The sequence below is a fragment of the Tachysurus vachellii genome, chromosome 9, assembly GCF_030014155.1.
Source record: "Tachysurus vachellii isolate PV-2020 chromosome 9, HZAU_Pvac_v1, whole genome shotgun sequence".
NCBI classification, from domain to species: Eukaryota; Metazoa; Chordata; class Actinopteri; order Siluriformes; family Bagridae; genus Tachysurus; species Tachysurus vachellii.
Window position 1 is genome coordinate 23,050,817 of NC_083468.1, and position 18,224 is coordinate 23,069,040.

The 18,224-nt window shown below is 41.6% G+C and overlaps 1 protein-coding gene across 2 annotated transcripts in view; it reads left to right on the forward strand.

The window, feature by feature from the left end:
- The first annotated feature begins 442 nt into the window (after positions 1-442).
- The window catches only part of kirrel3b (kirre like nephrin family adhesion molecule 3b), a 208,461-nt gene continuing 190,679 nt past the window's right edge, over positions 443-18,224 (forward strand). For both annotated transcript variants that reach the window (XM_060878681.1, XM_060878682.1), the window contains exon 1: positions 443-555. In XM_060878681.1, coding sequence (XP_060734664.1) covers positions 510-555 — 46 coding nt within the window. In that variant the 5' untranslated portion in view covers positions 443-509. The remainder of the gene's footprint in view (positions 556-18,224) is intronic.

The window sequence follows — 18,224 nt, forward strand, 5'->3', positions numbered from 1 at the left end:
ATTTTTCTTCCTCTCTGTCTATTCTCCTCTTCCTCCCTGCTACCACTTTTCTCTTCCTTTCTTTCCAGCTCGTACTTTCCCAGCCTCTTCATCACAACAAACATTTAGCTCCGCCCATGGGAGGGGTTTTGGAGTAATCTCCGCCCCGTCTCTTACAGAGTGAGAGAGAAAGGGAGAGAGAGAGAGAGAGAGAGACGCTGGTGCTCTGGCAGCGCGAGCGCAGACACAGATCGGTCGCACATCAACAGGAGACTCAGACAGTGCACACACACACACACACACACACACATATGCACACACACTTCTAGAACACGCACAGATACGCGCGCTCTAGAAAGAAGCACCAGAGCACTCAAGAGAAAGAAGAAAGAAGAAGACAGAAAGTCATTTCTTCCTACAGAGGATTCAGCAAGAAGCGCATCCTGCCACGAGACACGAGAAGTTCACGGCTGTCTGTCACTGCGTCCCAGAGCATCAGAGGTCACCTGCTCGTGCACACCGATTCCGAGATGATGGTGCTGACGGTCCTGCTGCTCTCTGGGCTCACGGTTCACGGTAAGCGCACCGGCTCGGGTTTATTCCACCGCTGTCCCGCGCGCTTCAGCCCTGGAGCGCGCGCCGGAACCGTGCGCACGGATGTGTGGCTGTTTGATATGTTGTGTATTTATTCGCTTACACAATCAGTGTGCATGATTACAGAGTTTTATATTAATTATCATGCATTGTCTTCAGGATTTATCTCACTCTTTACACACACACACACACACTCACACACGCACACAAAGACATGGGATATAGTTTTGTAAAAAGAGAATACACTCGTTATTTTTAGTACAGATTCCAGTTCGGATTGAATATCTGGCTTTTCTCCGTCTCATGTGCAGGATCCTCACTTGCACAAGCTCCCATGTATCAGCTTTTGATTGTCAGCGTGCGCATGGATCGTGGATGCACGGATCCATAAGAAAGTTCCCCACTAACACATGCACACATTAAGAATGTTCCACGACTCATTCATTAATATTCATGATGCTGGATTAGTGCTTTATGTTGGTGCTTTACCACTTCACCTCAGCTCACACGCTGTTCCTTCTCTGACCCCGAGCTCCTCAGTGGTTCTCACCTAGAATCTCTATGCGTTCGTCTGCTTCCTTTCACGTTACCATGAGCAGGTTTTCTATGACAAGGGCTACCCTTAAACTTCAGGGTCATTCCCGAGGGAACATAACAGACCGGTCCAGAGCTGTGAACGTTCAGGGATCCCCTGATGACTATTTAACTTTGTTGGTTTAACTCACAATACGACTAATCCCCAGTTGTCCTAGAAGGCAAAACAGTTTCTTCTCTATAGCACGAATGACCAACAGATTGACACTTCAAATAGCGTCTGAAGTAAAAACGTCAAGTTCTGACAGCTCTAGACAGAGACAAGTGACTTTCAAATCTTGCTTGCTCATTCTCTTCATCTCTTGATGCCGTCTGTGCCGTCTGCTTGGATCTGAGAAGCTGCATTTTTACATGGCACGCAACAAACAGAGTCAAACAGGCACCCTGGCGTGAATTTAATGATTTCTGTGTTTCATGATTTCTTAGCCAGTCCAAAACCTTTCATGTGGACTCACTCATACGGGCAGATATACAGCAATAATTATTTACAGATGTCAATACAAATGACGGATTTGTACGTTTGTGCCAGACAGGAGTCGAAGCATAATTATAAATAATTCACCAAGCTATTTATATTTTAAATATATAAATAATAAAGCTTTATTCCTGGTGGAGAGCTTGTGTTTTGGAGGTTGTTTCTTCGCGAATTTTTTTTCTAGATTTTGAGTTTTTTTTTCTTCTAGATTTTGATAACTGTCCTTTCGCCCAACAAATAAAGGAGATTATTTATTTATTTATTTATCTATTTATTTATTTATTTATACGTCAGGAACAGGTCAGACAGAGAGGATGAGTCGAGCCTGAAGTTTGATTGCGTTTCCTGTTGATTTTATTACTGTGTACTTTCCCACATCTATAATCTCGAGAGGCTGCAAGGTTTGTGATCCGAGGCTTCATTTTAGGATGTTTATTCACGCTTGCTTGTTTATTTATTCCGAGAGGGCATCGAGGTGATGAGAAGAGTGATGATGGAAGTTTGCTCATGATTCATATTGATTTTTAAACCTGCGTACTTTCGCACTCTCGTCTTTAATCTCAGGACTCTGGCAAGTTTATGATTTCTGTTAATTCGTTAATTTATTATCGGATAGACTTTAAGACGAGCTGGATGGTTTGCTCGTGATTGATTACTGGAAAACGGTGCACTTTTTCTCTCTGTGTGATCTTGACAGACTGCCAGCTTTACGCTCGGGTTTAATTTTCAGAAAATTCAGAAAGGAGCAGACACGAGGTGATGATCTGTGAGTCAAACTCCAAGTTTGATTGCGTTTCTTGTTCATTTCATTACTGTGTGCTTTTGCACATCTATCATATTAACAGACTGCCAGGTTTATCATCGAGGTTCATTTTGGGGTATTTATTGATACCAGGTGATGAGACGAGCTCGAAGTTTGACTAGAACTACTGTATGTATTCATGCTCATTTTCTTCTCTTGCAAGCTGGAAGGTTTTCAGTATATTTTTAGGATACTTGTTTGCTTTCAGATGTAAGCAGAGATCAAAATGCGTCATTGTTGTTACTGCATGTGGAAGTGACTGCAGGTGACATTTCCATTGATTAATTGCCTGACATCTCCAATCTCTATAGTCAGCTGAACTAATGATTAATCGGAAACAACTAGAGCTCAGAAATGACCTTTTCTACAGTACACACCCACTTCATATATTTTTATAAAACACGCTCGATTCGCAGCCCATTTCAAGACCATCTCCTGATGTTGTCTTTTCTCTCTAGCTTTATAATTGATGAAGCCTAAAGGGAGATGCTCAGCTTTACCATTTACCAAATGTGTGTTTGTTTAACCGTGTCGCAGGTAAAAGCCAGATAGCTCCCCGCATCTCAATAGCCCCGATCCCTCAGGAGGATACGTTCCTCACAGCTGAACAGCGTTTTACAAATTATTGCTTTCATTTAAGGAGATAATCGGTATCAGCAAAAAGAAAAGGAGGAAAAAGAGTGAGAATAATGGCAGGATTATGTAAGTGTATGTGTGTGGGGGCGTGTTTTTGTATGTTGATAGGGACCAAATGTCTCCACAAGGGTAGGAGGATCTGACAGGTTGACGTTACAGGGTCAGATACAAATTGGCAGCTTTGTACAGAGAGGCAAATCTGATGCCTTTTGGTTACTGAGGTAATGGTTAGGTTCGGATGGAAGGTTCTCAAAAGGATAGGAAGACTATTGTGTGTGTGTGTGTGTGTGTGTGTGTGTGTGTGTGTCAGAGAGAGAGAGAGAGAGAGAGAGAGAGAGAGAGAGAGAGAGAGAGAGAGAGAGAGAGAGAGAGAGAGAGAGCTAGCAGCTACTGGAAAAGTGCACAAAAGTCTGTTTTTACATAGAGTGCTCAGAGGTGCTTATATAGGGCACTTCTCCTTTCACACACACACACACACACACACACACACACACCTGGTGGAGTGGAGTGACTGATGGTGAGCAGCGGGCCAGAAGCTCGCCGGATTGCTCGAGCACCGCAGGCGAGCCGTCTGTCCAAGGTCTCTCTTTTTTAGCGCCTCAGATGCATCCTTGTTTTTTTAGTTCTGCACAGCGTTCCCTTCATTCCTGCTTTTCTCTACCTTTAAATTCCCCTCTTCTTACATACGTTTATTTTTCTCTTCACAGGATAGAGGTCACTCTCTCTCTCTCTCTCTCTCTCTCTCTCTCTCTCTCACACACACACACACTTTGCTTCTCTTGCTGTACAATCCCTCAGACATACACACAAGTAGGAACTGTCTCTCCACCGGGGGCAGTGCTGCACACATCTAACATCTCTCTCTCATTCTTGCTCTCTTTCTTTCTCTGTCTCTCCTTTGCCTTCTCTGCCATTTTTTCCTTCCCCAGTTCTCTACATTGCTTCTCTCTCTCTCTCTCTCTCTCTCTCTCTCTCTCTCTCTCTCTCTCTCTCTCTCTCTCTCTCTCTCTTTCCTCTCACACTGTAGCTTTAATTATCTTACGGTCTGACAGTGGCCCTGGAACACACTGCTCAAGCCACCGGAACCGTCATATGATTAAACTAAATATTAGCATTCTTTGACTCTTTAAATAGTACATTTTTTTTATATTACACACAAGCACATAGTAATAAAGTATTTGTGATGCAGTTAGTGACTCTGGTGCTAATTTGGTGTTTGGTGCTGTGTTTTCATTATTCAGGCGAGAAGTCAGGGGTTTTGTTCTGCGCTGATGTCACAGAGAGACATTGTTATTGCAGGCACAGTTACACTGGAGTTTAATGAGAAAAAAAAAAAACACAAAGAATAAAGTTCAGGTTTCTCTATTAGCTACTAAAAAAATCTTTTCTTCTCACTCATCATTTATAATACCATTAACTCTTCTTACTAGAGGTCTATGTTCAGTATTAAATGTCTTTGTCATGTCTCTGCCCATACGAAAGTAGACACTCAGGACGTCTTTTATTTCCCTAGATGACTAAGGGCGTTCCAAGGAACACATTTTTTTTTTTCACACACATGTCTGTATCTTCAGAGTAAATATCAACCCCATTTCTGCTCTTTGAGATGCCCAAAGTTGTCCTTCAAAAGCAGCTAAAATTTAAAGCTGTCAAATCATCAATCACTAAAATTCTGTGTAAGGTTATCAACAGAGGTCCTGACTCATTTTATATCAGACTCATGGCCAGAAATGCATTCATTTGTTTATACTGATAAAGATTGTCGATTTCTATTTAGAACACCAGTGAAAAGGATTAAGAAGAACTCGACCAGAACTCGACTCGAAGTCAAGCAAAAAACAGAATAACCGCAGAGCCTCGGCACGGCTAGTCAGCGATCTATGAGATGACGAGTGTGAACAACGTTGACTGTGGTATTAGCATGAACTTTAAAGCTTTGGAAGCTGATCTGTTTGAGGAGAACATACAGATGAGGAAGTGAGAGGAGCTAAAGCACTAAAGCAACGCTGCATCACTCTCTTTAGGTAGGGATGAAGCCAGGATGAAGGCTAAATCTCTCAGCAGGTAGTCGAGTGGATCATCATGGCTTTTTCCTTTTAAGCGTCTTTGTCATTGTCGTTGTCAGATGAAGGATAGCGCATGAAAAAAGTCAACGGAACCATTCATCTGTTCGATGAATGCTGAAGAAACGTTCCTAATGACGGATTTGAAGCTAGAGGGATAAAGATGATGTAGAACCAGTTCTCTTAACTTCTTCACGTGGATGTGTCTGTGTTCCTTCAAAACGTCTCCCGTGATTCTGCGCTAATTCTCTTTCTCTTGAGCTCTTCTTTTTCACGCTCACCCCTGGCCTGCTCTCTCTTTCTCCGTCTTCCTTTCGTTCCTGTTCCTGCTCAGTAATTAGAATGTCACTCAGTCGTACTGTGCGCACGCCAAAAGCGGAAGCTTCAAAAGTCTCAATATTGCATTGTGCCATTTCTCCCATCTTCGCTTCATCAGTAAATTTGCGAATAATTTTTTGCGATTTCTTAAGATTTATTTATTTTTTTTGCTCAAACAAGTCTATGAATAAAGGGGGGTCACGGTGGCTTAGTGGTTAGCATGTTCGCGTCACAACTCCAGGGTCGGGGTTCGATTCCCGCCTCCACCTTGTGTGTGTGGAGTTTGCATGTTCTCCCCGTGCCTCGGGGGTTTCCTCCGGGTACTCCGGTTTCCTCCCCCGGTCCAAAGACATGCATGGTAGGTTGATTGGCATCTCTGGAAAATTGTCCGTAGTGTGTGAGTGCGTGAGTGAATGAGAGTGTGTGTGCCCTGCGATGGGTTGGCATTCCGTCCAGGGTGTATCCTGCCTTGATGCCCGATGACGCCTGAGATAGGCACAGGCTCCCCGTGACCCGAGGTAGTTCGGATAAGCGGTAGAAGATGAGTGAGAAGTCTATGAATATGGCTCAATTCCAGCTTCGTAATTTCTACTGGATTACCGTACGTTCATTAAGATAATGCATCATTTCATGTCTGTTAATGTGGAATCTGGGTGAGATGGGCAGGATTGCTAGCTTTATCCGGATTGATGCCCATTATCCTGGATTACATTTCTGCTGGGTGCAAAGTTAAGCAATTCTACCAGATGCTGCCTTGGTCATGGGGTCACCTGTAGCAAACCCTGTTTTCTTATTTCAGCATGGATAGAGATAAAGTGGTAAGCAGTGACAGACTGATAGAGCAAGAACGTTGGCCGTCTCAGGACACTGCTGGGATTTTTAGGACAGATTAGGGGAAGATTAATGGCTTCCAAATTGCAGCCTAATTCACAAGAATTGCGGGTGGGTGTGGGGGGGGGGGGATCTTTCCATCCATTCATCTATTCGTTTTCTCCCTATACTACAAAAAACAAGGAGACCCACGAACAATGTGCCAATATGTCAGATGACGGAATTTCACACAGACTCACTCCAGACAGTTTAGAGATGTCAATCACACTACAACACATGTATTGTGGGTATCGTACAGCAAGAGAAGCACGTGAAGTAAGCCGGATTTGAACCCCTGACCCTGGACGTGTGAAGCAAAGACTTAAACATGGGCAGGCCAGGACAGATATCCAGGGCAGATATCTGACTAGACCATACAACAAATGAATCCAGGGGAGTCCTTGCAAAACTGATCTCTACAGTAAGATTAAAGAAATTCAAATATACAGTGACTGTATGGGTTTATTTAGCTTGAAAAAGTTTTCAGCCACAATGACATTTATCACTTGTTTAAAGTCATAATCTGCATCAGTGTTAACGATTATTCGTGGAGATTTTTAGGGATCCTCAGTAACCAGAATAAACACAACATTTTGTCACATTTTAAAGCGATTGTAAGTACAGCTGTTCCAGCTTCAGCTGTCCAAACCCAAAATGTTTTCTTGGTAAAAACGAAAGTCGGGGCTGCTTTACTTTCCGCTTACAGAAAAGAAATGCATCCGAAGAGCTATGGCTGAATGGATGGAGTGCTTTTTTTTCTAATATGTTTATGCTATGCACATGTACCACTTGAGTATGATGTCTAGTGTAAATTCAAGGTAAAGCCCCATAGTCTCCTAGTAATTTTCTCAGCAGAGCTCCCAGCATAAAAAAACTGCAAAATAATCAGTTTGGATATTGTAGTCGGAGCAGTCGGGACATTATTGCGGGGCCTAAATCACCCACGGCTGCATGGCAGGCTGACTATAATGTTATGTGTCCTCTGTAAAGCGGCGGTAAATGGGCTGACAGGATTGCCGAGACGTATTTCATGCGTCAGGACTGTGAGAGGTTGAGGAATTGGGCTGCCAATCCGATAAGCACCAGAGAAGGTTTTACTGGAAGTTTCTGAGACACCGGAAAATTACATCTTACTTTTGTTCTCTCTCTATTTCTTTCCTTGCGTCGGACTTTCCTTCACCTGGCTGCTGTTCTTGCTGAGGTTTTCAGGAAAGTTGGAGACTGAAGAATGGCTAAATTTCTCAAAGACCAGTAGATGTGTGTAGACGTTGACTGAAATTGGCCGTTAATTACACCAAAGATACCAATTACAGCACAGAGCATAGGAAAATTTGTAAATGCTAATTAAGTTACTTTTATTTTTTAGCATCAATATCTATTACTTCATTGATACATTTTTTACTAGTTTAGGATGCTAAACATAAAATTCTAAAATATATCTAATACCTTTCATTTTATCCCGAACCTTAAACATCTCCCTTTAGCCAAAAAAACCAATATTTATACAGCACTCATATCTAACTTTCACCCAGATTGTGAGATCTCAATTAATTTAGCGTATGAAATGCTAAAACACATCTAATATTTAACTTCAGCCAGAAATCTGAATGATTAAACAGATTTATACTGAAACAGAATTAATAGGTTTATCTGAAATGTGTCTTAATGCTGAATGTAAAATAAATAAATAAATAAATAAATAAATGTATAAAAACACTAAACATACATAGCAACATTATTCTAAACTCAATAAAGCTGAAATAACTCAAACTTTATCTTAAACTGCAGTGTTAAAATAGCATTATTGTCTAAATAATAAAACGTAAAACTCAAAATAAAAACATTTAATTTAGCCAATATCTTCAGATAAAAAAAAAATATAAAAGTCTAAACTCTGAATGTGACATTAGCCAGTATACATCTGAAATCTGACTTGAGTCCAGACTCTAAAACATCTAAAACATCTAACTATAGCTTTAAGCACTTGTTAAACAAAGCTAAAAACAAACAAACAAACAAAAAAAAACTCTGTCATGATAAATTAGCTCTAACACACAGGTAAACTATCAGAACTACTGATAGTGTTAAAGCTCTGAAAGTAAATTTGCCTCTGACTTCATCCTGATCCCTGATTAGCTAACATTTAACCACAGAATGCTACAGTAACTTCACATTTGCTCTGAAAGCTAAGCTAACTGCTTGCTGTCATTTCCCAAGCGTTGTGAGTTTGTTAGCAGTCGAGCTAATGGACATAGTCTTAGCCACTTTGTGTGTAATAATCAGAACTTAAGCACAGCACTGGTTCTCTGCTGCTATGCTAGCTCAGCTAATTAGCTGAGGGAAGGTGGGATTATGCTGCAGACAGAGTCAGATATACAAGTGCCCTATCTTTTCGCTGCTGCTCTCTTTTCTGGCTAAGCGCCTATTTTTCGGCCGTTTCGTTTGGGCGTCTGAAAGTGGAGGAGAGTTTGACACCAGGCAGAGAAGATCATGTCAGATGAAATGCAGTATGTCGAACATGGTCTTGATTCCCTGACGGTCCCTGACGGCTCTTTGAGGAGTACCTGGAATATCCTAGATTCTCACAGCCACCCACCCACACACACACACACACACACACACACACACACACACATATTTTTATAACAACAGGCTATCAGTTCAGGTCTGAATTAACCTCTTTGCCTCTAGACTGAGGTAGTGTTTATTAATGAAAACGGCACGGTTTCATATCCAGTTGTGGAAAATAGAGGGTTAATGCAATACCACAATCTGAATCTGTGTATATAAATATCATGATCTATATCTGTATTCAGATTTAAACCTGAAGTGACTTTGACTGGAACACCGGAAAACTCTGGAAAAAGACTCAGGGGTAGGAAAGGCAGCACTGTATGTATTCCACAGTATGAGGAATTCAGCCTCAGCAGCAGCTTCAGCAGCATCACTCATTTCACCCACTTCACAGGGTTCTTACATGTGATTAGGCAGTGAAAGAAAGAAAGAAAGAAAGAAAGAAAGAAAGAAAGAATGATTCATATCAAACTGCTTTCCTATGTCTAATATTCTCTGTTTTAAGCCAAATCCAATAAAATATATTTAAAATCAATTTCCGATCTTCACTCACACACACACACACACACACACACACACAGGGTCATATTGTGTAAAACAAAAATGCTGTAAAAACAAATCCAGCAAGTTTTTATTTTTTCATACAAATTATATTATACTCTTTTGCTATTATTTACTATTATACGCTAGGGCTAAAATACAGAAACAAAAGCATCTATTTTTCTGTGTTGCATGTTGGGTGATGAAAGACTCCAGTTTAAACACACTTACACGTCCCTCTCTGTGTGATTTTATAGCCCTGATCTGCTGCATCTGCATTCGCAGTGTTGGCTCACGTTTTATTCTAACTTTTCTGCAGCAGGAAACTCCAGGAAGTGCAATATGCAACAAAATGGCCTCATGCAGTTCAAACACGGTCTTTCAGTTAGGTTTTGATTTTCTTTTGAGCTACATCTCTAATATTCAATATCCTGTCTGTCTACCAGTCTCTCTGTGTAGGGCTGCCTGTATAAATATATTTCCTTTCTTGCATTCCCAGTGCTTGGCTTCAAGTACAATTTAATACTGTGGTGGTACTTCATGGCAGTGTGGCAGCGAAAAAATGCTAATGTGCTATCGGGAGCGGTTAAATGATTTGCTATCCTTTCAAGCGCTCTGGCAGGGGCTTTCGATCTGGCTAGCGTCCCAGGCGAATAGACACCGGTCATTGCTCAGTCCTCGGGGGACATTAGAGCAAATCAGCACATCGCGCACGAGCCGCTGGCACGTCGCTTCTAGGCTTTGGCCTCGTCCCAATTCCCAGTGGCCCTGGACGTGCTCCCCTACACAGGAGCCTCCATTTAAAGCCAAATTGAATCAGCTCCTTGGTGAAAGGGTTAACTCTGCTCCTATAGTCCTGCATGAGGATTACTGGATATGGAACAGGGCGGGGTAAGTGGCTCAGGAGGGGTCTCGTAAAACACTGATCATAAAGCCTGAGTTCAAGATTGGATTAAGAGCAGAGTGCCCCCTCCTAAAAAGAAGTGCAGTTTATTAGAGCCTTATCTTAAGTGATAATGTTACCATGAAGGGCTGTGTAATGGCAGTAGAGTGGACTGTAGCCATATAAAAGATATGGGCTCATGGCAGAAAGCGAGATGATGATAGGCTCTGAGTGCAGGAAGGAAGAAAACACTTTTATGGGCGAGAAGAAGGAGACGTGGGATTCAGATGGGAGCCGTGGCTTCTGCTATAGCATGTCCTGAACTGATGATGGTGCCTCCACTTTGCGAATGAGGCGTTTCACAGTACGAGTCCAACTGATTCCGTGGAGAAAATAATTAAAGCATTGTACAAAGTTGTACAAAAAGCTTAAATTAAATTTTAATTTTTATTTCAAATCTGTAGATCGGTTCAACGTGACTGAATCGAGTAACATTAAAACAGTTCGTTTTTGTACCATGGATTTACGAAAGCCTAGAATAAAATCAAACACCGAATGCTAGTTAGAATTCAGCGCCAACATCCTGAACTGTTTACGTCAATACTAGGTGAATTGCTCAAGCACACTCTACATCATTCCATCCAATAATTAGAATCTTGTTTTCCAAGTAATTAAGTTTAAACAACAAAATCACTTTTTAATATTTTTTTAGAATCATTCATTCATTCATTCATTCATTTTCTACCGCTTATCCGAACTATCTCGGGTGACAGGAAGTTTGTGCCTCAGGGGTCATTGGGCATCAAGGCAGGATACACCCTGGATGGAGTACCAACCCATCACAGGGCACACACACTCTCATTCACTCACACAATCACACACTACGGACAATTTTCCAGAGACGCCAATCAACCTACCATGCATGTCTTTGGACCGGGGGAGGAAACCGGAGTACCCGGAGGAAACCCCCGAGCCACGGGGAGAACATGCAAACTCCACACACACAAGGCGGAGGTGGGGATCGAACCCAATCCTGGAGGTGTGAGACGAACGTGCTAACCACTAAGCCACCGTGCCCCCCTTTTTTTTTTTTAGACTCAAAATATTTTTATGTAAATATGTTTTCCTGCAATCTGGCACATCTTTGTATACAGTAGACCAAAAAATACAAAATCCCGTCATCGTTGTTCTGTTCTTAGAAACAATTTTTACATTCTGATTTCTGAGAATGGCTTTTCTACCAAAACAAACAAAAATCGTCAGTATTCGTCATGTTTTTCTAAGCGGCATGAGAAAGAGGCTGTGGAGAAAAGTAGCGCGCTATTAGAAGGATGCAGTTAAAAATATCTAATTATTTGGCTTAGTGAACAAAGCCAAGTTCTTCTGTGCATTACATAGCTGTTTACATGAGCATGCTAAGAGTGGCAACGTTACAGCGTAGCCACTATGAGGATTAAAGACAGGTTTTGTAAGCGTTAGCTGCTTTTTTTGTTTGATGGAAGCAGATTTGTTTAGAAATGGCACAGACTTTATCATTCTTGGTCTTTTTTTTTGGTTCTGATGAAGGTCAAACCTTCTTTTTCAGTAGGAAGTGTTTAACCAAGCATTAAAGAAGGTATTTTTTTTACATCCAATCACATACAGGATTCTGTAGATTCACCCTCATTTTGGTAAAGATTTAGTAGACATTATTAGAATTTTCCCAAAATGTATTGAACAGAGGTGGGCGTAAGTCACACATGTGCGAGTCACAAGTAAGTCTCAAGTCATGAAAGTCAAGTCAAAGTCTTTTTTTTAATATTTGTCAAGCAAGTCTCAAGTCTCAAATTTGTGACTTAAGTCTGACTCGAGTCAAGTCAAGTCCCCCATCCCTGAGTCATTTGACTCAAGTCCGAGTCAAGTCTCAAGTCATGAATGTCAAGTCAAAGTCATGTCGAGTCTTTTTTTTAATATTTGTCAAGCAAGTCTCAAGTCTCAAATTTGCGACTTAAGTCTGACTCGAGTCAAGTCAAGTCCCTCATCTCTGAGTCATTTAACTCAAGTCCGAGTCAAGTCTCAAGTCATGAATGTCAAGTCAAAGTCATGTCGAGTCTTTTTTTTAATATTTGTCAAGCAAGTCTCAAGTCTCAAATTTGTGACTTAAGTCTGACTCGAGTCAAGTCAAGTCCCTCATCTCTGAGTCATTTAACTCAAGTCCGAGTCAAGTCTCAAGTCATGAATGTCAAGTCAAAGTCAAGTCTTTTTTTAATATTTGTCAAGCAAATCTCAAGTCTCAATTTTTTGCGACTTAAGTCTGACTGGAGTCGAGTCATATGACTCAAGTCCCCCATCTCTGGTATTGAATCGTTATTTTTAAAACGTTAGTTATGACGTACATGTCCAGTCATACGCTGTGACTAACCATGAATCTGTAAGACTTTAACAAATTTAGTCGCAAACATCACATCCTTGTTCACAACACCCGCAAAACACTGAACACTTTTTTATAGAACAAACTCGTTGTAAACTCCGTTCAGGAGAGTGGATGATCTGTATGTGTGGTTTGAAGCAAACACAATTCTGTAAGCTTTGTGTTCTGTGAGAGAACAATGTTGTGAAAAAGCTGAGTCAGACAGAAAAACCCAAATCCTTTGAAGAATAGAAACAGTATCTGGGAATTTAGAGGAAAGGGATGTAAGAGGGAAAAAAAGCTGTTTGAGGTACTTAAGCAAGCTAACAGCTACACTTTTCCACAAACCCTTTGAGGGATTTTTGTTTTTTTTTTCCGAAGGCTATGTTATCTAATTGTGGTCTGGTTTGGTACATCAACTCACATAAAAAGGTAAACAGAGCTATCTTAACACAAAGCTCGGGAAGAGACGAAATGGCAGAGGGATTGCTGAGACAAATTAAGGTTATCTTAAAACCACCAAGGTAATCCTTACCATTGATGTCTGCATGTCTGAAAGTGTATGTGTGTGTGTGTGTGTGTGTGCGCCTACAAATGGGAATAAGATTACGCCACTCATTCTTTCTATGCTAATTTTATTACCACATATTGTTTCCGTATCTGACACGTAACAGCTTTAGCCTGTGGCTTAAAATGCCTTTTTCATGGCACTCCGGCTGTCTTTTATGTTATGACTTGTGCAAGCTAGGCTTTGCGGCAGGGATTGGGGGGAAACAGTAATTCGTGTTGATATTTTGTGCCTGCTGCAGCATGCTGGAGCGCTCAGCCTTGCGTGGTCTTCTGATGCTGATGCTGCTGACAGTGCGGACTGGCACGGAGCTGCGCCGCTCTACGAGCGCGACTGACGCTAACACAGCTGCTGGTTAAAAATGCACCGGGCCGCTTGGTTGTTAATCACGGTTTCATGTGACACATGAGCGTCTACGGTGTGAGCATAACTCAAACCCATGTGCTTTAACTCAAAATGATGTTATGTAAGTTTATGGTTGTCAATCATGCTTTCTGTTCAGGTCTCCCTTCAGGTAGACATCCTCCAGGTTACAAAGGCTGAAAGTTCTTTTATTCTTGTTATGACTCTCTGTTCAACGCAGTTGACTCGCCAATTCACCCTTTTCCTTCAATTTCAATGCTGTGGCCTGTAAATACTGTAGTTTTCAGTTTCAGGAGCACTAAAAGAAAACATGCTTTGGTTTGCCACTGAAGACATAAGGGCATCAGCTAATGAGACTCTGTGTGTTTCATGACCTGCTGCCATGGCATCGCCTTACAAAGAATCTGGCCTTACACCTTTCCTCTTCTGTGTATTTTGCTTGTCTTTGCAGCCCTAATGCTACAGCCTGGGATTAAAGTACAGTATCTGTCACAAAAGTGACTTTCAGGAGCCCCTATGCCTCTTCTGTTTGAAGGCTGGAAAACAAGCAAGCTTTCATCTTGCAAACCGATAACAAAGCCAGAAGATGCATTCACTGAGGTAGATGAGAGGCACGCATTGTTGCGACCATATGTTTTTTTTATCCGGCCCCTTTTAAGTCATCCTCCCTGGAAATGACATCTCCTTCATAGTACTTTCCATCACTTTATGAGTCTTGGTCTGCCACTGTGGAAGCGAAAATGGAAACCTGGACCAAAAGGATGAGGTCCAATTAAAGGGGCAAGTTTGGAGTGGCTCAAGAGAAGCACCCTGAGGCTTGTCCACAATAATGATAGTGGATGATGAACAGGAACGTGGTCAAGCCGAGTGGCTGAATTTATTCATTATAAATGTAACAGGCATCGGGTAATGGTGTTGTGATAAGACACTTTTGATTAAGCCGAAGATGTCTGTGGTAGATTTTTAAGCTTGTTTCCTTATATTTGATATCCTTGTCGGTCCAGATGAATGTCCTCTAGTTCTCATCTAGGATAGCATGGTGTCCGTAGGTCTACGAAATGGTCACATGCAGCAGCAGCAGTGTGTCTGAGGTTTCCACCCACAGGCGAGACAGAGACAGAGCACAGAGCACAGAGAACAAGGCAAGATGTGAAGCTCTGTGAAAGATGGCGAGGGAAACCAAAAAAAAAAATAAGTGAAATACGGTAGGTCTGAATTAATGATGGCAATGAAGCAGTGGTAGGCCCAGTGGAGACTTGAACCAGATTTCAACCTGAGTGGATTTTATCCCCTCGAGGTGACTCGAGCACAGAACATCAGCGCCATCACACGCCGTCTCCGAGCGCGGGCCACGGGGACCTCCGTCGTCCCTTACCACTGCTCTTCCAGTCCCAAATTATATAGGACAGCTATCCATGTAGCGTGTGTATGTACATTATTTATCTGTGCCTAAGAAACAGCATGACAGTCCTTAATAAATTAGAACGATAGACTGCTGTGAATAAATGGCCTAGTGAAAATCAGGAGAAAATTAACAGGAACAAGAGAGTTGGAGGGGGAAGGAGTTTAAGATGGATGAAATGATGATCTGTGGCCTATTACAAAGGCAAATTACCCATTTTGAAAAAAAAGGGAGGAACTGTGTTATTATTCCTACCATTACTTATAATAAAGGAAAGGAGGTGCAAAAAAAAACCTGACTGTTAATGCCACTGTTTCCTGAATGCCAAATCCCTCCTCCACACTATCAACATCCATCACTCTGAGAAAGGCACTGCTAATGTGTCTGCGGCTGAGGAAAGCCTATGAGCATATGTCAATAAAATGCCTAGACATGTGGAAGAAGCCGGAGGAGAGCAAGACAGGGGAGAGATCCGTGCTGAGGACGAGCTGTCACCCACAATCAACGTGATGACCTCCTAAAAACTTCAACCCTTGCAAGTCAGAATAGGTCAAGAGAGCCTTAGAAGCCTCTCGTTATATTTGTTCTTCTCTGCTTCTTGTAAACGGTCTACTGACAGGTGTGAAGATTGTTATGTCTAATTAAGTGGAAATGGAGGTGTGGGGTGAAGATACAATGGCCAGACTTGTCAAATCATAGGGGGGTCTTAGTCCTACTCCGCAAATACAAGACAAAGGGGAATCAGTCACTTGTTATGCATTAAGCTTCTATTAACTATTTCCGTGTTATAAAGCAGGGTTATGACCTTGAAGATACGACCTTCAGTTGAAGGTGTTTTCATTAAGAAGCTAAGGAGAACACGTGTACACATAGCTCAGTGGTTTTCAATCCTAGTTCCTGGTAGTTCGTTCACTTTGAAAGGTTTTCTGTTTACCCTGTTCTGACCTATCTAACATGGCTCATTAGGTGATCATAAAGGCTTTAATCAGGAGTCAGGGGTCTCCAGTGCTGGGAGTGAGAAGCACAGGTTTACCATGGGAAGACTTTTCAGCTATTGCACTATATAAGTGTGTAAAGATTGATGATTATTATAGAAGGCCATATTAGTGGACTGTGAATTAACAAGTGAATGAAATGATGTGAAGGCCAGTGGGAAAAAAAAATGACTGAGAAATATAGTAGTGACACAAAGTGAGCTCTTCAGTATACCCCAATTATATCAAAACCTTTGAATTTATCATCCTTTAGCATTTCAGAAAGGTGATGTCCTGCATAAGTATTTCATTACACTTAAATGAATGAAGAAGGAGGTGGGATATAGGAAATGAAAGGCAGATAGAAGAAATGTGTGTGTGTGTGTGTGTGTGTGTGCGTGTGTGTGTGTATGTGTGTGTGTGCGTGCATGAGCAAATGTGCGTTGAGACTCTCTGAAAGGTGCCACAGTGAGTTTGTCACAGCCTGTATAACCTTATGGACTGAGGGAGTGCCACGAAGAGAGAGAGAAAGAATATTTCCTAGGGCTTTGAGACAATGTCATACTGATTAAGTCACATGGAGTGACTGTGGCAGCACATGGAATAAGAAACCAAAAGAAAAAAAAACAAAACAGCAGTACCGATGCAGGAGAAAGACAGATATGAACTATACTCTAACCCTGGAAGGCTCTCGAATCATTCACCTTGCATCCCTACCTTTCTCTTTCCTGTTTTCAAAGTTCATAACTGCTCGACATGGAGGTCCGTGTGCATGCGTCTGTCACAAAGGTAGAAGAGTTAGCTAATGGTCTTCTTGCTCGCTAGGGGCTATTAGCAAACGTCTGTTCGGTTCAGCATAAGATGAGAAGAGAGACAAAATGTAGCCTAGAGACTTTTACAGAGAATGAATTTACTGAGATCTCTTGATGGATATGGACTATACATTACAGGTATAAAACCTATTTGTACTTCTGTTCGCATCGCTTGTATCAGGGCTTGGCGGATAGTAGCTCAGGGCCGGGTTCTGACCTGCGTAACAAGATTATTTGGCTTGTAAATGAAATGGGAAACTTCTTAAGCTATGCAACAACATTGCTGAGTATTCAAATATCATCTGTGGCTATAACATAAAGTAGAACCTACTGTATATCATATCAGTCCATGTGCATCCTACTGTATGCATACATATCCAAAATATCCTATTTTCAAATGTTAATTATTGTTAATCGGATATTTTTATTGTTTTAACTATGGGTTTGGGAAGGAGGAGTGTCTGGTTAAAATGCACTTGATTAGAAATACCAGGCGGATTTTGAATCCTGCCCAATAATAGGTTGTTCCAGCAGTATCATGACACCCTAAAAATCATTTTGACCCTTGAGTACCTATTTCAAACCTATTTGTTGAGCCTATTTGTTTAGATGCTTTTATTTGCAGAAGATATCTCTATAAATCTAGGCATTCAAGTAAATGGAAAAGTTGGACAATGCAATGAACTAGTCTTGAGAAAGTTGTAGAAAGTTGTGCTCATGTAGGGTTAGACTTTGTTACCCTGGTGATTTTCCTGCACTTTTGGTCTCTGCCGAAGGCTTATCTGTGCCTAAGACAATGATTTTGCTGTCGTACTTGTCTTTGGAAATGTGAGGAAGGGATAGAAATGAGACCACCAAGAGAGATGTAAGTGCAGGCATCACCAATTATAGTCTAGAGATCTGAAAGCCAGTGCAGTTTGCTATCAGTTTGTTAGATGACATCATGTCTTACAGCAGGGAAATGACCAGTGTGTCCTGGTCTTTGGAATCGATGAACACTGCATTAGAAAATGAGGTCTGTCTTGCTCTTTTTGCCCTCTAGCCACCCAATTGTCAAAAACACACAGGTCAATAAGCCAATCTCAGCAGCAGACACTAAGTGATAATAATAGATAAAGCCTTGGCCTTTTTTCTTCCTTCGAGAAGTGAGAGAGTTGAATTAAGTGATTTAGCTGGAAAATGGGCTTGTGACCGAGGTGCAATGCCCTCAAGCTTAGGCAGCTAGCATTCTCTGTCATGTGTTACTGTTTGAGATGGCAGCCAGAAAAGATTTGCGAGTTGCCTATGGTGGACTGTTGGACTACACAGAGCTTGTTGTTCTTAAAAATAAGAGCCTTTCTGAAGAACACTGGAGCTTTGATAGCAACCTTTCAGCATCGTCACAAAGA